The following is a 23381-nucleotide window of genomic DNA, read 5'->3' on the forward strand; positions in this document are numbered from 1 at the left end:
ATTATCCTAGAGGATCTCGCCCTCGTGCGTCACATTGGAACCCAAGGCAAACTTGCCGGCCTGAAGTCAGCCTTGGGGATGTCAAGGAGAGATGAAGGCGCAGATAGAAACATACTTGGACTCCCACGGAAAGAGCGTAAACTAAAAAGGAAATTACCCTAATCTATTCCTAAGTTCTCACTTTGTTTGCAAGCAAAGAAAATATATTGATTCTTTTTATTATTAATCTTATTGTCATTTCCTTCCTTCCCTTTCTTTCCTTCCTTCCTTCCAGCTGCTTCCTAACTCTGCATTTCAAGCTGCTGCGGTGACTTAGTTGAGATGTGCCAAAGTTGAGTTTAGAACGAGCTTGCTCCAGAAATAGCCCTCAAAGTACCAAACAGACTTTCCTACCTGTTCCACTGGACAGTTCTGCCTCTCACCCCGACAACAAGTGATACGGATTCCCAGTGTCACTGGGTCATGAGAATTCTCATACGGGGAGCCACACTGTCACCAGAGAGACACTCACCTGTGCCTCTCTATGAAGTGCAGGTGCTGGGACCTACCTTGTGGTCAGAATTCTAACTCAAGGAAGCCGCAACTAGCAGTTCTTAAAAAGATGATGAATATTTTTACCTTGGCCTTAAAAAGGAGAACAAAACAAGCATATTTTGGACTTGGCTTGAAGAGCACAGGACCTGGGTGTGATACAGATGGGTGACCCCTTAAAAACTAAGACTGCAAGAAGGCTACAGAGAGGGGAGTCAGAGACACGCCTTCCCAGGGTTTACCTTCAATACTACCGAAGAAAAGAAATCTGTGGCTATGATGGGGTGGGATCATTAGACTAGATCATGGTAAGCCCAAGAGTCCTGCCAGACCAGCATAAATGCTTGCTTTCAAATCTTCTCATGAATCATAAATTCTGGCCCTCCTCTATCCTACTTACTTTTCTCTTTTGGTCTTTGGTATTTTTTAGGTGATATCTTTTATTTTTTGCATTCATGAAAATATACCATTTTATATCTTCTTTGGTTAAATTTTTAATTGTTGTGGGTACATAATACTTGTATGTCTTTATAGGGTGTATGTGATCTTTTGATACAGGCATGCAATGTGAATTAATCAACTCAGGGTAATTGGGGTATCCCTCACCTCAGGCATCTACCATCTCAGTGTGTTCGGAACATTCCAATTCCGCTCTTTTAGTCATTTCTAAAGTGTACCCTATATTTTAAATAAAGGCTTAAATAGGCTTAAATAAAGCACCCTGGATGGATGAATGCACTGATTTTCTCATTTCATATGAAAAATCAAATCCTCTAGTTCCTGGTGCAGAGAACTCATATTTGTAAGAGGGGGGCGGTTGATAAGAGTGTGAAGAATCATTTTCCTGTGGGACTAACAACCTCACGTCTCACTTCTTTGCAGTGACCTTTGCATGTGCAGCCTTTTCGCCCTGGAAGACGTCCCTCGTTGCCTTCCCAGAGAAATTCTTATGAGTCTTTCACTCTCAGTTCCAATGATCCCCCTGTCCAGAAGCCTTTCCACCTTCTAACAGCATCGGTCCTTTTGCCTGGACTCCCGATAGCCTCTCACGTAGAACACAGCACACTTTATGGCACCTGCCCGTCCTAGCAGTCTGTCTCGCCGCCCCCGAGAACCTGTGAGGTCACTTCTGTCTCTCTCACGGTTGGTTCACCTGAGACGTAACAAATTCTTCTAGATATCTCCTGAATCAAAGACCAAACTGCGTAGTTATTTCTTAGGTATATTAGAGAATACCTGTGTCTGCCTGTAGTACCCAAACAAATCATTTCACAGGTAAATAAAATGGTTTGAAATCTCCTAAAAGGAAAAATGAATTATAGGATCGCTGGCCCCTGAATTCTTTCTAATTCTCATTTTCAAAGTCTGGCGTGTCTTTCTAAAATGTGGTTTTCCTGTATACGCGCTATCCCTATAAACATGAAATGCTCACGCTATACGTTCCCAGAATAATATAGATACCACCTATGCATAGGTGCATATGCATGCATACATTTACACACACACACACACACACACACACACACACTCTGCCAGCAGTGAGTGACCACTTCAGGGACTGTGCCGTAGAAAACGAGTAGTCAGAGGTGAGTTCCTAGCTCTTGGCCCCGCCCCCCCCCCCCCCATTTCCTGGCTGTCTCTCTCTCCAGCACCAAATGATGGAAATGAGGTCATCACTACAGTTCAGGTTTCTCAACCATTAAAATGCAAATGCTCCTCTAAATAAGGCCCTTTCCCACCAAGGATAATGTCAAGTATGAAAAACAGCCCTGTGTGAGCCGCTGCCCCCGCTTAGCCGTTCCCAACTGGACCGTCTCTGTGACATGCCAGCGCCACCTGAGCAGTTAGCTCCAACACCTGCAAGACAAGCTCTCTCAGAGGGAGCAGACCCATCGAGAGAAGCTATTTTGGATGTTTCCTAAACTAAAAGAATAAAGAAAAGAAAAAAAAAAAAATCAGACTCTGGACGCAGCAAACTTAAATGGTCTTTTTCCCTGAAGCCCCCAGAGACAGGCTAATCATGGGAATGACGGAAGAAGCCTTAAAAATAGCACCGCCATTGTACTTTCAAAATAGCAAATGATATTCTTCTAATGTCCCCAAACAGCTCTCGAAAGGAACTAAATAGCTTTCTTCAACCTGTGAAAATTACAAAACAAAATATAAATATAAATTTATAAAAACAAACAAAAAAGTCTTGAAAGGCAGTGCTGCTCGAGATGGATTCGGGGTTCAAACAAAGTTGGCCAACATTTGGGTCAAATTCTACAATTTTGCCAAGAATACATCAGGCTTGAGCGAACAGGATTAGGTTGGGCACACTTCTCTCTTAATGCACTTTGCTTTGCAGGTATAGAAATAGTCCCTGTAATCCTTTTCAGATAAGAAGCAGAAACAGAGTTACCTTCAAGAATGACTGTAAAATATCTGAAGTCATGGAAGAATGACAAGGTGCCTGAATGAGCAGAACCACAGACTATAATGGATTGATTTTTTTTTTAACTTATCTGCCAGATCACAACATCATTTTAGCTACGGAGGAGAAATTACTGAAACTATGTTCCCTCAATTCCATCAACATTGTCCTATTCAGTTAGTACTAAATCTACTTAGGAGGGAGGAGGGTGCAGACTGTTCAAGGAATAATAAATTCAAATGTCTGCTTCGTGGGGAGCAGGCAGTTATAGACCCAAGAGAGCTAGCACCGTGGCCTGTGCCACTCCAGACAAAATGAATACTGCTCAGCAACCCTCCAGGACACTGACTTGTCCCAAACTGCCTGTGTCAGGAAAGTTATGGGCCAAAGCCAGTATTTCTCTGTACCTCATGAGCAATTTCTCTCAACATCCACTTCCACAGTCAGAAGATGCAAGGAGATGGGAACTTAAAATTCCCGACAACCTGGGGGAGTGGCCGTCGGGAAGCAAGGCAGAGCTATTGAAGGTGTTCACTTTCTGGTCGCTAAAGTCAATATCCCTATCCCTTTCGAATGTCACTGTCTGTTGTCCCTCAGTGTCTGCTGAGATGCCTAATGTGTCGTTTTCCTAAAGGGAGATTTTGACGGGGCCTTTGAGTTTTCCGTGGATGCAGTAGAATGAGGTCACCTTAACAACAGCAGTGGCAATGAGAACGGAACACTAGTAGTGGGCCAAAGGGTATTCTGCACTGAAGAGGAGCCTTGGCATTTGTCTAAAACAGAAAGACACAGTGTTTACAACGTTAAGGGCAGGCCTAGAAGGTCGGCTAAAACACAGGTCCCTGAGCCCTGATTTCAGAGTTTTTGGTTCAATAGATTTGGGTCGGAGCCTGACAATTTGCATTTCTGGTAAGTTCCTGGGTGATGTTGATGTCCCTTGTCCGGGACCACACTGAGATAATCTAACCACTGATAGAGAGGATGCTTTGGAAGAGTTTGTTTTTTCCTTCTCCCAATGTATTTCTATTTTGAAGGTGCCTGAACCTCTCCATACATCCCCTGACTTTTATTCGTGCTAGGAAAATCTGTTTAAAAATTAATTTTCTCAAACAAACAAACCCACAGCAATGGCAAATTGCAAAATAATAGATTGGTAAAAACATACTAATGAATAAAATTATATTCAAAAGGTTGGTGTATATGCACTTTTCTCCCCTACAACCCAGGAAAATAACTGCACTTTATTAATACAGAATAATCACATATTTACCTGCGCATGAGACACTATCAACTCACTTTTTAATATAAAGAACATAATTATCACTGAAAAACAAAAATGTAGCAACATCATTATTTTTTTAAGCATGGATAATTTTCTTCTGGAAACTTGATAAAAATATATATATAAATTTTAAAAATTATATCCCCTTATACGTTTTAAACTGAACCCAATATATTTCCCACCATTTTGAAAACTGGAGGTGGTCTATAGGGAAATTCCCACTGAAGTGTATTTTCACCATGTGCTGATTAAAACAGTGCAGTTGTTTCCCCTTATTCGTAACAAATGTTTAACAATAAGCTAAACAATTCTAAAGTGAATTAAGTTGCTTACCTTTGAGCCTCGCTCATTAAAAATAATTTCAACATCTAAGATTTTACCAAATTGCTGTAAAGAAATAAAAATATTTTATAAGCAAGAATAGAAATGGAACAGATCATATTATGCACACTGGTAATTGTTTCCCAAGTCTGAATTATTGTTCTCTTAATATCCAAGGATATACTTTTTACATTGTTTTATCGTTAAGTAATGTGCTTGAAACACGAGAAGATACGACCCTATGTATTTATCATGTCCTTTAAATGACATGTCCCATAAAAGGCTGGATACAAAATATTAATCAAGAGTTTAATTCTTTTTTTTAATATGTGTATGACTGTTTTCCCAGGCACTAAGCAGCTGTTTAAAAACAACTAATATACAATATACACAATGATCTTCCTGAGCTACCTCACTAGCCACTGGAACAAACGCCCTTGATGAGGTGGGGTTTTGATAATAAAATGTCCAACTGGAATAGGACGTTGATGGTTTTGGCCCCTAGCTCACATGAACACTAGGAGCAGCCAGATCCCATGAGACAAGTAAAGACCAAACATAAAAGCAAGCTCCACTCCCAGGCACCCATCCTAATCAAGATATCAGCACAGTTGATATAATTCTTCATATTGTTAAATGAACACATAGGTTTTCGACAATTAGCACAAATAGGCTCTACAAAAAGTGCAGAAAGAAAGATTTGGGTTATAAATACATTGGATAGCCAAATGAAATACTGACACCCAGTTCAGTATTTGAAAATTTGAAATTGGAATTTGAAATTTGAAAATTCAAATTTGAAAATTTTCTGGGTAAGTATATCCCATGCGATATTGGGGACATACTTAATAAATGCTTCTCATTTATCTGAACTTCAAATTCAACTATTTTGTCTCATACACACACACACACACACACACACACATTTTTTTTTTTTTAATTTGGTGAATCTGGTAGTCCTAATGAGAAATACACATTAAGGAATTCTTGATGCACATTTAAAAAAAAAAAAAGAGAGAGAGAGAGAGAATGTGGTCTCTGAAACTATAAGTATCTGATAACCCAAAATGCTTTTCCTCTGATTTTGGAATCCTTTCGGTTTTCTTAGGTCACGTGAAGTCGCCTGGGCATTTCTCGAGTACGGTTTACACTACGTAAGTGCAGGTGGGAGGGGTGAAGGGCAATCCTACACCATGGCCCAGAGTAGAATAAAATGGGAATTTTACTTCAATGTGGAATGAGAGCAGATGCCTGTTTTAGTGGCTGAAAATCAAACAGAACTGATAAAGAAATACTTCCATCCTTGTTTTTGTCTGTTTTGTTTTGAGCTTTCCTATCACTCCATTTGCTTTCGCATTTTGGATTTTATTTGCATTTGTTATTACCCTAGGAGATTCTGTTTTCTGTGTCTGTCCCCCAGGTGGAAATCATCAAGCATGCCTTTCTGGGGCAGAGGGCAGTGGGACTGTGGTGAGAGGTGGGGCAAGAATAAAAAAGGGGATCAACAATTAGAATGCAGAGAAGTGGGTGCGGCTCCCTGACCAAAGTGCTTCAGTCATGGACTATCGAGAGACCCGAGAGTGAACGTCAACAGGGTCCTGCTGACATTTAAGAAAAAAATCATTTGGAACATACAGAGGCTATCCTATGAGACATACAAAGACACCTACCTTCCTTAGAAATAAAGAAAAAAATACGTATACGTCAGTTGAATACAAACAGCCCAAAACCTTGCAATGAAAACAGTTCTGACCATGGGATAAAGGAACCCAAAGCTTGTCATTCTGTGCCTGAGAAGTGTGTCCATTCCCCAGGATGTGTATGCTACCCAGCCAGGACATTGCAGACTTGTATTCTTTCTTGCTGAGCAGACGTACTAGTACTTCTTTACTTCATAGAGAAGTAGAAAGAGAGGAAGAAACCAAGATGAGGACGTTCAGAGGGAGAGATAAAGGAACTCGTTGCTAGCATGTGCAGTGGAAAGACCAAGACACGTGCAGCCAACTTACCCTGCAATTTGTGGACACCCAAATATTCTTTTGGTCAAGAGGCTATTCTTTCATAGAACATTTTCAGTGCCCTAGTTTGGGACAGAAAATAAAGAACTAAAAACCAGAGGAAGAAAACGTTCAGATTTGGGAAATGAAAGATATGCTGCTCAAAAGCGAACTGAATTTCATAGTAAGGCATCCTCCAGCCGTGTGAACTCCTCGGAAGCAGTCCTTCTGATACAACCACCTTAGAAGATTCAGTCCACACAGACACTGTCCTATTTGTTTCAGGCAGAAGAGCCTAAAAGCACGTACATTTACAGAAAGGGAAGCTCGAAAAGAACTTCTTCCAAAACCACAATGCAAATGTCATCTGCGAAACATCCTCTAAACAGTCAACACAGAAACATTTCCTTTAAAATAAGCTCTGGATGGGACAGAACCAATCAAAAAGCAATCTGAGCATGTGTCATTCCCTAAATTTAGGAAACAATGACACCATCTGCCCTGAAATGGTCTCAAAGTTTGCTTCCTTGGCAGTTGCCATGAGGTTGATCGTTCTCAAAGCCAGGGAAACGAGCCCTAAGAAGAATGCTGATGTCAGCTCCATTTCCAAGACAGTTGTGTCCTATATTTATAGTATCAACAGTGTAATTGGGAAGTTTGGTACTAATGATGTAAACACAGCTGGCACATTTTCAATTTAAATAGACACGACTCATCTGCAGACATAACCAGCATTTGTTTGCGCAACAGAAAGGCTCGGCAGCGTTCAACAACGCCTCGAATGCACACAAGGTGTCTCGATAGCTGTATCAGGAGCGGAATCCAGAAGCTTAGGGGCACGCGCTTGGGCAAATATGTACCCAGCGTTTTGAGACATTCTCAGATCAAATAATATCGCGCTGAAAAACTGCGAGGGATGTTCGACGGACACAGCATAAAACATGAAAGTAAAGGTTAGTTCAAAGAGTGTGTGTAGAGACTAAGGAAAGGCATCATCCCAGTTTTTCTTCATGTTGGCTTCATGTTTGGAATGCAGAAACTGGAGGCACCGTGCCGCATCCCCCAAAACTGGCCTCACTGCTTGTAACATCATGGCAGAATGAACTTTGCGATACCATTGCAGGTACAGGCAGGCCCATCTCTATTTTATTACTAAGGAATGATCATGAAAGCTTCTTTCACATATGCTGAGAGTCATGTGATCTGGTTTTTTTTGGATAATCAAAAGAGGCTTGAGTAGATCATTTGCCTGTCCAGAGAGTCTGTATCTAGATAATAAAATCAAGGATGCTTTTTTTTTTTTGGGCAAATTTGTGACTTATAGTCATTGAGAAACTGTTTCTGAAAACCAGTCTATGATGGCATGTGTTGTATCAGCAGTCTAGATGTAGTCTAACCTACTTCTTTCACCCCAAATGCAGAACTATTTCAATATTCAATGTTGCGTTAAACTAAACATGCTATTGAAGAGCAATACATTGCAATTAATTTGGTGGGGATCCATATATTCCTTTCTTGGGATCAATCAAGAATTCAAAGGAAAAGGAAATGCATGTTCATGCTCATGAGGAAGAGCTCAAGGAGAAAGTATAGCCAGGGCCAGAACTGACATCCTTTCTGGGGAGACGTCCAAGGATGAAAGCTACTGATAATATAATAGATCTATTCACTCACACCCCAATGGGTTTTAAAAAGTCTCTGGCTTCTGCTTTGAATGTTATAGCCACATAACCTCTTGCCCAAGGAATGTTCCACATTAGGACAAAAAAAGAAAAGAAAGAAAAAGAAAAAGAAAGAAATCTAAGATGAACTAGAAGATTCAATGTGACACATCGGAGTAAGTACTTCCAAAGAGAAGAAAATGAAAAATCTGAAGCACACGGTGGAAGAAAGGGCACCAGGTTTTCAGTCCCAACCAAGAGGTGCTGAAACCACAAATCAAAAATCAAATGTGAGACACCTGCAGGAAACATGGGGCATGCGGCCCTGTGCAAACGTCATGGTCGAATTGTTAGTGGTTACAGAAGTTGTTATGAGCACGGCCAAGTTTTAGGAAGTTGGAAAAAGGAGCTTGCTTTTCTTGTTTTGCTTTTGACTTTGAAATTCCATGCCCATGTGTAACAGAAGAGACAAAGGGAAAAAAAAAAAAAAAAAAACACAAGGATCTTTGAAAGTGTTTCTCTCTGTAATCGTCCTCGTTGTAACCCCTGCCACTGTGAGGACACAAAGGCAGAATATAGCACTAAAAGGAGAGAAGATGTCTCATATGTCCAGATGATTTGAGAAACACCTAATTGGAATTAAAACGGAGTTTCCTACAGTAACAATGACCTGAAAGAGGAAACCATGTTAAATTCCCTAATCTCCAGCGGTGGGGAGCCACTGAGAATGTTTACAGGTGCCGTACAATGGGATTCCTGCCGCTGGATGTATCAGAGAAAAAGATGCCTTTGCAGCCACCCATAGTGCACCAGGAAGCACAGATTTTTAGTGTTTAAATTCCATTTCTTTAGAATGGTGGTTGTAAACCAAGAAGACCTGCGAGTCGCTACAAGGGGTCCATGAATCTGTATATGCCTGATAATTTCTATAGACAAAACTCACAGAAAAAAAATCGAGGAGACTTTTAAAAATGGACACAGATGCTATCTGTGATGAACAAAATTAATTTTTGTGCTACTGAATGTGTGCTGTAGTCTCTTAATTGATACGTATTAAGTGTAGGTGTCATCGTGTCAAATCAACATCTTGTCAGTTGCTTGAAAAACTTGACTTTATAAAAAAAAAAAAAAGTGCTCTGAAACCAGTAGATTTTGAACAAAGTTTGATATTGGATAGTACAATCTTATGGAAAGATCTTGCTCCGTGCCATCTGCCCCTGGCCCTAAAAAGAATAGATAGGTTCACGTATTAATGCAAGCAGGGTCCCTTCCCTGTGATCCCTAGCTGTGAATATTTTGAATATCTCTCTCTGCCTTAGCGTTGCAGCCTGCGGTAACTTTCAAGATAACCAAGAAGGCCAAGGCGGGAAGAACACCCCTTAGGGGTGGGAGCTGGGGTGAGCTGCAGTGAGCGACACCATGAAACAGTGCCGAGACGGTCATTAAGGGAACCGAATTCAAAGCCAACATCACAGTGGCTCTTGATGCAAAAAGATAGACTGAGCAGCGAGACGTCTTCCTAACCTGACATGGCAAAGAGAATATGACTCCTCTGGCTGCCCATCATTCAAACCTGGTCTTACTGCTTCACACGCACTTAACCTCGACTCTCACTTTGAATGCTCTGCACTTTTCAAAGTCATCTTTGACCTGAAAGTGCCCGAGGGTATCTCTGTTCTGCAAGAGTTGGAGGGCTCAACTCAAGGTTATTACTAAATGAGAGAGATAAAAGTGCAAAAGTTGACCTTTTCCTCTGAAATGTCAGGATTCAAGTGTGGGTATCTTTTAAATAGTAGGATGCTTGTTCTGCCTTTGTGTCAGATGCATACTTGATAAGCATCAGGTGAATAAAAGAAATAAAAGGTGCAAGCTAATCCCCAAATCACAGAGCCCTTGAGGAATGAACCAGAGCTCCCCTTTTAATGTGGAGAATGATACCAACTGTGCTCAAAACGAGACATTCAACTTGGGCGTCTTCTGATTCCTTTTCAAATATTTGCATCTATCCACAAACTCTTCAAACAAGAGTCTCCGAGCTGCCCACCTTTGCTCTAAGTCGAATGTTAAGGATGTAGTTCTTTTCATTGAATCCACAGACACTTGCTGTCATTGCCAGGATGTCACGGACAAACGAACTGACTACAGTTGCAAAAAAGAATGACATCCAAACCCTGTCAAAGCTTTGCCCTTGGGTGGAACTGAGCCCAAGATAATGGTAAACTCATCCCTTCCCAGAGTGGACGGTGAACATATCTTCCAGAAAAAGAATCAGGGTCACGGTGACCAATAAAGAAGCAAAGCTATCATTTTCTCTGGGTGGGTAGTGGCTTCTGGTTTGCTCTGTGTTTCACCACGTTGCCTGGGCAAGGCTGCCCTTTGTGGACGTAATAATATATATAATTGATATATGATCACAGTAAGTATCTGTGAACCTTGTCACTGATTCCAGGAGAACACATACTGCAGGAATCGAGTCAGACTTAGAAATCAGTAGCTTTTTTTTTGCTGTTATTTTGTTTTGTTTTTCTTAAACTAAGCTTTATGCAGAACCAGTTACACTCTGCAGCTGCATCTGAAATCCTAATGCGCAGTGCCTGGGACAGAGGAGGGAATGCGGGAACGTGGCATGAGTCACTCTCCCGGGCAACGTGATAACCGCAACAGAGAACAGGACCGAGAGGGCTCATAACGTCTATGTGAGCTACGACACAGCGTCCCGGGACACTGGATTTGGGATCATCAAGGGGCTTGTTCCAACAGTGCGTAATCTAGGAGTTTAATTGTATGTGACATTCCAGTTACTTATTACAGGAAGACCGCTGGGCAAAGTGGAAACACGGTGAGCGTCTGCGAAGAAATTTATGCTAAAACCATAACGAGTTTCTAGCCACAATGTACCCACAGACGGCCTCCCCCCTTCACGTGAACATCTCACCTTAGTACTGCCAACACCAAAAACTTACATGAGACGGGAGGGCTCTGGGGACCCAGAGTGGGCACTGCTGAGAAGAAAGGCGGTACTTACGCCAAACATTTGTCGGAGGTCCGGATCCCGGAACCTGAAGGGGATGTTGGAGACGTGCAGCCGCTTGGGCTGGGACTTGTTTTCCGTGTTTTCTGAAGGCTGCGTCTGGGGCTGTCCATCCGTTGGTGCTGCGTCATCTGTCTGCTAAAAGAACAAAGGGAAAGCAAAGAGGCTCTCAGTGGACCCAAGTGCTGTGCTCCAATGTGCTTTTGCTTCCCCTAAAGGGCAGGAAAATGCCAAAAGGATAAGGGGCAGGAAGGAACTGCTGAGTCATTCATTCATTCCACTGCCCAGGATGGATCTGGGCTTCGGCAGTGACCAAAACAGACAAAACCCCCACCCTATGGAACCTAAGTCTCATGGAGGAAAGACAGACAATAGAACAATTGATAAACATATCGAGTTGGAGGAAGGAGAAAAGCACTATAGGGAAACATAAAACAAGGTGAGGGGATTGGGAGGGGCTGGGGTGGGGCGTGGAGAGTGAAAACCTCACAAAGGAGAAATAATCACTAAAAATAGGAGAGCATGGATTCCTTCACTGATAGAGTTCAGAATCTTAGGGTATGCCCGCATAATTGTTCAGGCTGTACATATAAAATATGAATAAATGCAGTAAAACAATTTTGAAAAGGCTGTTTGATATTCTGCAGTCCAAGTGACCAGCTGACGGACTTATTCTTTGTAAAGTTCTAAAGTTTAAATTACTTAGCTGTACAAAACTGTGCTGTCCACTGCAGTTGACCACATGTGGCTATTTAAATGTAAGTGAATTAAAATTAAATAAAACCTAACAATTTGATTGCATTAGCTGCATTTCAAGTGCTCAAGAGCCACAGGCTTCCATTTTGGACAACACAGATATAGAACATTCCCCTCTTTGCAGAAAATTCTATTGTACTATATTGGTATAGACATGACATTATCAGCATAATCCATTGCTCCACCGCCTCCCCCCACCACATAAGCCTGGATGACCTGACATTACGTTGACGCCCATATAAAGGCAAGAACTAGGAGAAAAGTCACAGTAATATCTTGTGTCATTATAGCCATTGCCATAATCTCAGGTCTAGAGTTTTAACATTTCAGAGACACTTCGGATACTTTCTTTGCAATTAGCATGTGCTCCCTCTAGGTGGCAGTAGACGCCACCATCATCAGGTACCTGCTTCTTTGCAACTATGACGGAAAACCAATGTGTAAACCCATCAAATTTATGAGCAAGGAATTGTCCTCACCTATTTATAAGCAATTTAGAAGCATACCACTTGGACAAAACTATCAATGTAGTCATCCAGGTATAAAATAATAATGACTTAGAGAAGATGACAATCTTACAAAGAAACACCAAAATAACATGGGCATAATTAGCAATTTTCTCATCAACCATGGTATCTGCTGGACGATTTCACTTGCATTCTCCTTCATGACACACCTAAATTGCATTTTGAAGTCGAGACCTCCCAGTGGCTGGCACACCATTCTTCCAAGCTGATGTGATATCAAAAGTTCCCCCTCCCCCAATGATTTCTTCAACTTTCCAGGGCACTGCCATCACGACAACACAACGATGTACTTACTTATTTTGCATGTACTGTTGGAGTCAATAGGAAGGAGGATGGTGATAATTTTCTTAACTGGAACATTAGAAATAGTAAGGGTTCACGCCTTATAAGGGTTTGTAAAGACCGAACACAATAATGTGTGCCAACGTGACTGAGTCCTTGGCCCGTGGTATATATTCAATAAATGGAAAGTAATGAAATTTTTTAGAATGACAATGATTTAAACAAAATGTCAAAAGAGTAAACATCTCTTGGGAAACATAAAGGAAAGACTCTCTTTTGCTTATTAAACACACCTTTACTGAGCAACTACTATGTGCTGGACACATAAGTCAGTCCTGCCAATCACATGCAGTTCCCAGCTTGCTGAAAGTCTGAGAGGCAGATAAAGACAATTATAATACAGATGGTTAAATGGTGGAATGAGAATGAATCATCAAGGGTTGAGTAACCTTAAATCAGGGACTCACAGCACAGCTGGAGGTTCAGCAGGGCTTGCCTTTTATGGAGGTTAAGTTTTAAGTGGGAGACGTCTAAGAGGAGAGATGAAAGGGACTGATGCTGTATCGAGAGAGAGCAAAAGCATGTGCGAAGGTGCAGAGATGTGAAATAGTGTTCTGGATTCAGGGAAGTGCACGTGGACTTCAGAGGGGGGTATGGATGAAGGAAGGGCAGGAGAACAGCTACAGAGGTAGGCAGAGGGTGGGGTCAAAGGGCCCTGTCTGCAAGAGTCTGAATTTCATCCTAAAAGCTATAAGGAGCCATTTAACTATCATGGCAAGGTATGATGTGACCAGCTTGCGACACAAATGATAAATGTCTGTGTAATAGCCAGCTGACTCACTGACTGACCAAACAAATGAATTATCAGTGCAATGAATGAATAAGTGAACAATCAACTCTGCCCCGTTCAAGTGATACTCAAAGAACAATAATTGTAACACTGAGACCCAAACAGAGCAAAAACCATGTTTTCTCCCCTGGGAATATGAGGTTTCATTCCATTGTCCATGACAGAGAAATCATGAGATTGTCACTTTCCAAAGGGGTAAGGGGTTTTAGTACTCTACCACAAGACTCTGAGTTTGCAGTAATATCGGCTAAGACCCCTAAGCTTCCAGTCCATTTTTTTCCATCCTGTTAGAAGTTCCCATTTAAATGTAAAATTAAAACGAGCTCCTTCTCATCCCAAGAAAGAGACTTAGATTTGGATTTGTGCACAACTGCTGGATGTTTCAGTTTAATAAACCTAATTAGGAATTACAGAGATTATGATTAAACATATTAAATGATTAATAGCATTATGCTGCTCATGTGAAAATTAAAATTAATCATCTCTAGTCAAACAGGACTTTGGAGAAATCTTTGCGTTGTTTCCTTTGATAAAAACATACATCGCTCAATTAATCATTTTGTCGTGTACGCATATATACAAATGCCCGCAAATCGTTATGTAGGAATACCTGTGTGTTAGCAATAATCTTTAAAGAAAACACGTAAAATAAAACAGTAAAATCAAGTATGTTTCAGCTCATCGTGGGTGTATGAAAAGGGGAGAAGAGGAGTGTTAGAATGCAGAGGTTGAGAAAGAGCAACAGGAAAAAAAGAAAACCTCTTCCAGTCTTCCACACTGAGCATGTGTTTATATGGTGAGATGCAACACAAAGGACCAGGGTCTTTGAATCACACAGATGTGTGTGTGTGAGCTCATCTCTGTTATGTGCTGATCACAGGCAGGTCATTTTTACCTCTCTGAGCCTCAGTTGACTCATCCATCAAAGGACGATAATGGTACCAAACTCACAGGAGTGTAGTGAGGACAAAACGCAGCAGCAGGTGTAGAAGCAGTTCCCACCGAGCCTGCAGCATGTTGGGGGTTGGACTTAAGAGAGACATCATTACCCTTCCATGGAATGTGAGATCTTTCTCCTTCCCTTTTTCTGGCACCTTTTAGGGGAAAACATACTTACTACAAATATGTGTTTCGTGTCTCTGTATCAGTTTCTTGACAAATGACCACCAACTTGGTGGCTGAAAGCGACGGAACCTTATTCTCTTGTAGCCGTGGGGGCCAGAAATCTACATTGTTTCCCACATTTATTCACAGTTTATAGACGTTAGGACATGCACATTTCTTTTGGAGGTCACTGTTCAATCTACTATGGTCCCCCACTAAACAAACAAACAAACAGTGCATGTCATAGCTGCTATCATGGAGGAGAGGCACTTTCTGTCACTTCAGGTCGAATGAGACTCTCAGGATGACTGGCCTCAAACCAGGTCCAGAAGGGAGAACGTCCCTTGCAGGCTCCCAGCTGTCAACAGGTGTCACTCTAATGAGGTCCCCTACAGAGAGGAGACTTGAGTCATCCGATCGCCAGCCCAGTCTCCCCGACTGCCTTTCTGGACTTGTCCCTGGATGCAAGGACCCCCCTCAGCCCGGCTGGGACACCTCTCCAGCCTCCTGAAAGGTCACAGCACTCAGGGACAAGGACCCTGCTGGCACGTTCCCTGTGCCGACCAGCGTGCCTCACACAAATCGTTAAGTCATCGCCGCATCCCTGAGAGCTTCGTTGAAGCTTACGGCCAAAGCACAGAGTGAAATTTCTAAGGAAAAAATAAAAAAAAAATGTGAAAAAGCTAGGAAACCTGCTCACAGAACCCAGCATCTAGAATGTCCATTCCTGAAGGGCTGTGACCACTGGATCTGTAGTTAAATTCCCCAAAACTGAAGCATGTCAAGGTGGAGTGGGAATTCACTGCTGAAAGAACTCTTTGGTTTTTAATTTCAGAATATTACGGGGGTACAAACGTTTTGGTTATGTAAATTGCTTTTGTACCATTTCAGTCAAAGTCACGTGTGTCCATCCTCAAGACAGTGTGCACTGTAGCCATGAGGTGTGAATTTACTCATCCCCTCCCTCCCTTTCTCACCTGCCTGACATCCAGTGAATGTTCATTTATCTGTGTCTGATATTTTGTAAATTTACTTTTGCTTTCAAGTGAGACCCACCTGGATTTGGAAATGCACTTCACGGCCGCACTGGGGAGATGAGAAAGTGGGACATAGAAACCCAGCAAACGAATACCGGCCCATTCACTCAGAGACTGCAGGACATCGAGCACATCTGGAAGACTAAGGATCTTAGAGGTGCACGGTCGAGAGGCCAGGACATCCCCCTCTCAGGAGCCTCTAAACCAGACCCTCCTCGTGGTCTCTGAGGCTCAGTGTGTCCGGCCTTTGCCACCCCATCTTCATAGGTCTCTTTGCTTTTCCCTCAACCCACTCTGCAGGCTCCCTCCTCAGTCTTCGTACTTCTTATTCCATCTGCCCGGAAGGCTCTGTCCCCAGACGCTCTGTGGTTTGCCCTCTTGCCAATTCCCTCCCTGTCCAGGTATCGCCATCGGAGCAACTTTCTCCGGCTTCATTATCTACGACAGCCTGCACCGCACCTGCCTTCCCTGCCTTCCATGCCGGCCGATTTCATCGCAGCACACACCCCTTCTTGCCCTTGTGTCATCTGCTCTGCTAATTTGCATATTGCCTGTCTTTGCCACCAGAATGTAACTGACTCCATGAGAGCAGAGATGGTGGCTTTTCTGTTCGCCGTCTTTCCCCTACCACCAGAGCGGGCTCTCTCAACACCGACGCCGCTGATGGTTTGGGCTGGTCCCCTCTTTGCTGTGGGAGCCCAGCCCGTGCACTACTGGGTGTTCAGCAGCACCCTGGCCTTCACTTGCTGGATGTCAGGAGCCTTCTCCTGAGTGAGAGCAATCAAAAGTAGCTTCTGGGATTCAAATGCTCCCATTTGAATGGGAGGCAAAGTTGCGCCAATGGGAACTGCTGAGCTGGAGCACATGGTAAGTTCTCAGTAAATATCCACGGCAGAAATGACTGGGCCTGGATTTGCTGTGAGTGAGCCGCAACACAGCTAACTTCATGTCTCCTGGTCTCGGTTTGCATCTGCACTGATGTGATAAATGCATACCTGTCCTGGACCCTTTGGAGTGGGATAATGGCATCCAGGTCTTCGTGAACTGTTAAGTCACATGCATAAAGAGGGAGCATTATAATTATCATTGTTAACGGTATTAATGACCATCAGCTTGTGTTTGTTTTTTCAAGTCCATGGCTGTGTACGACTCCGAAATGCAGCCTCCCCGTCTCGCAGGAAAGGCTGCGGGATCCTACACGGAAAGAAAGTCCATTAACCTCAAGAGGTGGGTTCCCAGGCAGTGCTTGGCAGAAGTTCCGAAATAAGCTCATTAGGACCACCACGCCAGCTTCTGCTCCGGCCCAGCGGGAAGGCCCTATTAGGAGGTGGGATATTTGCCGCAGAATTTTTCTTAATAAACAAACTCCCCAGGTATCGGAGCAGGTTATAAATGTTAAGAAAACACCACTGGCACTTTAATCTCCTGAAGATCACTTAGCGCTTCCACAAAGACCTTAATAAAGAACCACGGGGCTCCTCTGCTATAATCGTTCCTAATTCAATGAGTAGCTCTGAGCAACTCAAGACTAATCCCGGTGAAATTGGATTCTGATATCGACCAATCCAGGGATGACTATTTGAGAGAAAATGCATAGCCGTGTAGAAATCCGTGCCTTTCAGATTTTGACCCCACCCCACGGTGTCCCCTCTCTGAGCCCGTGTAGGTGGACGCTACTGAGTCCACCTGTGGGGCATCTTCTGGTGGTGACCAGGTGACTGGGAGGAAAAGCACAGGTAAGGGATATTTAAGGCTAGACACCTTCGAGTTAAAACCCTAGTTCCATCGCTTCCTAACCCAGCTACTTGCATCCTTCTGAACCTCCGTCTCCTCTCTTGCAAGCTAAGATGAAATGTTCCCATCACAGGGCTGTCTGTGGGCACAGGGAGCTGCTGGCAGCCTTCACTCAGCCAGGGACGGGCGAGTGGAATGTGGAAGACGCAGGCTTGGGGGATACACCATGAAGCTGTCAGCGGAAATCAGCCAACAGAGAGAAATTAGAGATTTCAAAGCACAGTGCTGAGGGGAGGGAGAGGGCAACAATTAGAAATAAAATAAGAACTATACCAAATTACATTTGATGGAAGTTGAGAACACATGTACTCATAACACAGCACTACCCAGAGTTCAAGGATGCTGGCCAGATACTCTAGAGCAGCCCTGTCTAGTAAAATGTGAGCGACAGATGTAATTTTAGAATTTCTTGAAGCCACATTTTTAAAAAGTAAAAAGATGTAAACGTTAACTTAAAAAATATATTTTAACCTAATTTATTAAAAATTATTTCAACATGCCATCAATTAATATGTTTATGTGTGTGTGCGCATGTCTTTCTCTCTATATAGTTTTCTTTGGACTAGCTCTTTGAAATCTTCTGTCTATTTGACACTTATCATGTCCATATGGACACTGAATTTTCATTGGATATACTGGATCTATATTTAGGCTTTGATAAAATGGACAGCTCAAAGGTGCTCCAAACATACTTCAAAGGTTTCTGATAACTGAATCAAGTATCAGGGCTTATCCTTAAAGTTGAATCAAATTAAAAATTCAGTTCCTGGGTGCCACTAGCCACAGTTCAAGTGCTCAACAGACACCTGTGGCTGGCGGTCCCCTGAGGTAGGGGAAATAACAGCCCCTTAAAGATGTTAATGTTCTAATCCCCCAGAAGCCTCACTAGGTTACCTCCCATGACAAAGGAGGGTTAAGGCTGCAGATAGAGTTAAGGTTGCTAAGCACCTGCCCAGGAAATAAAGAGATGATTCTGGATTGCCGGCATGGGCCTAATACAATCAGCAGAGTCCATAGAAGTGGAAGAGAGAGGCCAGTGGAGCGGAAGGGAACAAAGTCCAGGGTCACAGGGATGTCAGGTGAGAAAAACTCAGCCTGTCATTCCTGGTGTTGAAGAGGAATGAGGGGTGGCCTCCGTGAGCCAGAAAAGGCAAGGGGACCATCCTATCAAGAGCCTGTTGAGAGAAACGTAATCCCGCCGGCTAAAATCCTTTCTGGTCGGGCAATACCCACGCCAGCCTTCTGTAACATGATACATCTGTGTGGCTGAAGCCACTAAGTCTGTGGTCATTTGTTACAGCAGCCACAGGAAACTGTGGGGCTTCCTCATAGAAAGCACAGGTACAGGGTATTTTCATCCTCGCAGAAAGTTCTACTAGAGGTGCTGCTTTAGAGCCACAGTGTGTTGGGAGGGATGAGAGGAGGGAATAGGTTTGAAAAGGAGGCAAGTAGGGAAAAACAGAGAGAGTCTTCCCAGGGCAATGACAACAGGATCCTTTGAAATGAGGAAGTTTCAAATAAAAAAAAATTTAATGAAATTAAGTTGGGATACTTAATACCTTCCTTGTTGGTAATGTAAAAGTTAAATATAATATCTATCACATACATAGGGGATTGGCCTCTCAGATGATGGGTTCCATGAGTGGCAGCTGTCAGGGGTGACTTTTGTTGCTATCATGATTAATTGGCTGTATTTTCCTCTGCCCTTAACCTATTTCTATGTTCAGGGGCCTACTGAAGATTTTATGAAAGCTGTGGACCCACTTCCTGGGGGGAAAATGCACGTACACTTAAATTTTGCTCACAATGTTAGAAAGTTTGCAAGCTCCCTGGAGCACACATCCACACCTGTGACATGGATGCGGACCCCCGTGGAAGGTCTTTGCTTCTCCCGTGGGCTAAGTCAAGACAAAGGGTTCTGGCCATCACTGATGCTGGATGCTACATCCACTGGTAGCTAATACACAAAGTGTGAGGCTGAAAGGTCTGGGATGGAGGACTGAAAAGAACACTGCGTGGAGGTTGTACCATGAGCTGGGTATCTTACTAGATGTTTTCCATGCTTTATCCCAGTGAGTCACCGTAACAATTTGGAAAAGTGAGGCTCAGAAAGGTTGTATGACCTATTCAAAGTCACACAGCCTAAAGATGGCAGGATTGCATTTAGGATGTCTAAGTCCATACCTTGGACTCTTTTCATCCCTCAATGGTTTCTCAAGGTCAAGGGGAAGATGCCTTGGAAAGTCTAAGGACAGCCATAGAGGGCAACCACAAAGCACTTGCACAGAGGAGCAACATTCACAATCTGGATTTGGACTGGAACCAGAACGATGAGCTCTGTGAACAATGCCCTAGCACATCCAACCAACTGAAAAGCGAACGAAACCAGGCTGTTTCAGATGCATCCCTTGAGCTACGAGAGCGCCGGGTTGACTTCTGTTAAACCCTATCAACCATTTACTTTAAAATTTTTATTTTACTTAACCTTTCTGTCCTCCTAGACTGTGAACATTCCACAAATAAACACAGTATCAAATGCATTTTTGAAGCCCTTTACTGGTGCACATAGTAGGCGCTCAGCACATCTTTACGGAATCCTTTCAGGAAATGTGTCTGGGCCCAGGTGTTTCTTTGTCTGCGAGCATTCCTGATTCTGCCACACAGGTATGGAGACTCGGCGCCTAAGACAGGATGCAAACACAGCGTGATCTTCCCCACAGTCACCCTACCGAACATTCGGTACCTTCCCTTTCCTACCGGCGTCCTCCCATCCATGCACAAAACTCCTCGCGGTGATAAATAAAAAGTGCACTTTGAATAGCCAGCTGCATCTCCCTCCTCCACCAATCAAGTTATTTCTCCGAGAGAAAAGCTTGTGAGTGTCTTTGAGGCATTATTTGATTAAGTTGACAATATTATGTGAGCGATGGTTGAGTACCCACTGCGATGTACTTTGGACCAAATTGATTTGTGTAACGAACACTTGCTCTGTCTCTTCTCGCAGCCTGAATAGCGGTCTTGATTTAGCCAGTAATGCCGGGCGCCGAGTGAATTTACAGGGTCCACCGTCCCTCTCTCTCAATCTGCAGAGAATAGCAGGGCAGAGCATGGGCTGGCATAATTCAATACATTGTACTTTAAGCTCAGAAAATAATATCACAGAGCTCTGCAATATACCTATTTGATTTGATTTGTAAACCTGATAAAAAAGCAATCGAGAAAAGTTCAGGGGGAAAATATATATATGTTCTAAGCAAAAATGTAACTATATTGAATGTGTACAAAGAACCAAAGAACGGGGAGGAGAAAAAAAAAATCATGCATACTAAATCAACTCCATACCCTGCATGAGACAATATTGCACATTCTCCATTTAAAATGAAGCAGGATTGTGAAAAGTTATTTTTTCCATTAAAAATAATAATAACGGTAAGCCCAGGGAATGTGAATTAAAACCCACATTTCAGGTTTTCTCACAATCCGACTTCAAAAAACAGGGCTCGTGCGGATTCTCCCGGCTTCCTGCTTTTTCATTTTAGCTCTGTAGGCAAACAAATAAGTTAATCACACAGCCTTGGATGTAGTTAATGCCTCATTCTGAGCTCGGCTGGGCTGATTCCAAAGCCAGGTGACACAGATTTCAGAAATACATCGCATTTCCCTCCACTCGAATAAATTCAGTGCTCTGCTCAGATGATGAAATTCCTCAGAAAGGAGAAGGGGCTGGAGGACGAGAAAAGGGCTGACTCCAAATTCCTTTGCTGTTTTTTACTCTTTGGAAAAAGAGGCTGAGCACCCTAGAGGCCAGGTGCTGAACACATCAGTAAAGGAGACGGGCTGTCTAGGCGTCTGCATTAGTCTGCTCAAGCTGCTATAACAAAATACATAGACTGGGGGCTTAAACAACAGACATTCATTTCTCACAGTTCTGGAGGCTGGAATTCCAAGATCCAGGTGCCAGTCCATTCAGCTCCTGGTGAGGGCTCTCTTCTTAGCTTGCAGACGGATGCCTTCTTGCTGTGCCCTCACATGGCACAGACAGAGCAGCCCTGGTGTCTCCTCCTCCTCTTAGAAAGACCCCACCCCCTGTGCCCTCATCTAAACCTAACTACCTCATGTCCAAATACCATCACATGTGGGATTAGGGCTCCCACGTACGAATTGGGGGTGGGGGGCATCACTCAGTCTGTAGCAGCGTTATGGAAGTAGAGTCCACAGACACCTGCGATACGGAATCAGGTCTTTACCAGAGAAGGACAGGACTTAAAACCAGGTGCTCACTTATCCAATCATTCAAAACACATTTATTGAGCACCTACTGTATATATCACGTCCTGGGGATATGGTGGGCTGGGTTGGAAGTTGGGAACTGCCTACCAGGAAGCAAAATGACAAGACTGTAGGATGTACTCTTTCTCTACTTCTTCATGTTCTAAAGCTTTGGCATTTACTTCCAGGAATAAGTAGTTTAAAAGTACAATAATAATAATAAATATTTATAGACTTTGAGACAAAATTATCTGGATTTGAATTCCAGCTCTAATACTTCCTAGCTGTGTGACCTTGAGCAAGTTACTTAACCTCTCTGGGCCTCATTTCCTTCATCTGGAAAACAGTAATACTATTAGCATCTATCCCAAATGAGTCAATACCTATAAATGCTTAGGATGTTCCCGGCCGGTAATTACGATGATTTTCAGCATTCAGAATGGTGGCTGGGACGTGACTGCCATTTCCTAAACGCTGGTTGGATGATGAGCACTCTGTTAAGCTCTTTGCATACATTATATTTCATTGCATCACTTGGTGACTCAGACAGGAAGATTCTATTATTGTGCCCATCTTATGACTAAGGAACTGAGGTTCAGAGGGGCAAAAAGCTTCTTTGGGAGTCTCAGTCCATACCTGGGAGGCAGCGAGGCAGAATGCTTTAGGGCCCTGGCATTGCGATCCCCTGGGTCAAGTCCCTTAATGGCACCTGAAGAAGATGCAACAGCTTTCTGGCCACTTGGTTATTAAAACTCAGGCCAGGCCAGGCCAGGCCAGGTGCAGTGGCTCACACCTGTAATCCCAGCACTCTGGGAGGCCAAAGTGGGAGGATCACTTGAGGCGACGAGTTTGAGACCAGCCTCAGCAAGGGCGAGATCCCATCTCTACTAGAAACAGAAAAATTACCCAAGTACAGTGGTGCATGCCTGTAGTCCCAGCTACCTGGGAGGCTAAAGCAGGAGGATCGCTTGAACCCGTGAGTTTGAGGGTGCAGTGAGCTACGATGACACCACCACACTCTAGCCTGGGTGACAGAATGAGACTCTGTCTCCAAGAAAACTAATAATAATAACAATAACAAAACAACTCAGGCCAGTCCATTTTAAAGCTTCCAGAGTCAATGAGATTCAAACTCTCTTCCTATTGCTACAGTTCTGTGGCCCAACGAACCTGAGGTGGGCAGAGGGCATTTCCTGCCTCTTTGCTCCAATTTCTCCAGGAGGGTGAGCAAGATGAGGTCCATCTCTGGGACCTTCCCTGTTCTCCTCCTCTTGGGCCTAGCTTCTTTCAGGACTCGGGGCTGAGAGAAGGGCCCCAGGAGGCAGAAGGCAGCTAATGAAATCAGATGCTTCCAGGTGGTGAGCAGCATCTCTCTCTTCCTTCTCTCTCCTTCTGCTGAAGCTCCAGTGCCACCGTTGGCTTCCCTGGATGTGGAGTCTGTGGGGTCAACCTGCTTGGGTTATGCGGGGCAGTGATCAATCATCCTCTGTCATCCTCTGTCGCTGCCCAGGGTCCTACATCTC

General features: G+C 43.4%; 1 protein-coding gene across 36 annotated transcripts in view; it reads right to left on the reverse strand.

Moving 5' to 3' along the window:
- Positions 1–23381, reverse strand: part of RBFOX1 (RNA binding fox-1 homolog 1) — a 1926172-nt gene that overhangs the window by 107784 nt on the left and 1795007 nt on the right. For all 36 annotated transcript variants that reach the window (XM_069486148.1, XM_069486147.1, XM_069486173.1 and 33 more), the window contains 2 exons: positions 11234–11377; positions 4563–4616 (listed from right to left, as the gene is read on the reverse strand). In XM_069486148.1, the coding sequence (XP_069342249.1) occupies positions 4563–4616; positions 11234–11377 (198 nt within the window). The remainder of the gene's footprint in view (positions 1–4562; positions 4617–11233; positions 11378–23381) is intronic.

The sequence above is a fragment of the Eulemur rufifrons genome, chromosome 14, assembly GCF_041146395.1.
Source record: "Eulemur rufifrons isolate Redbay chromosome 14, OSU_ERuf_1, whole genome shotgun sequence".
Taxonomy (NCBI): domain Eukaryota; kingdom Metazoa; phylum Chordata; class Mammalia; order Primates; family Lemuridae; genus Eulemur; species Eulemur rufifrons.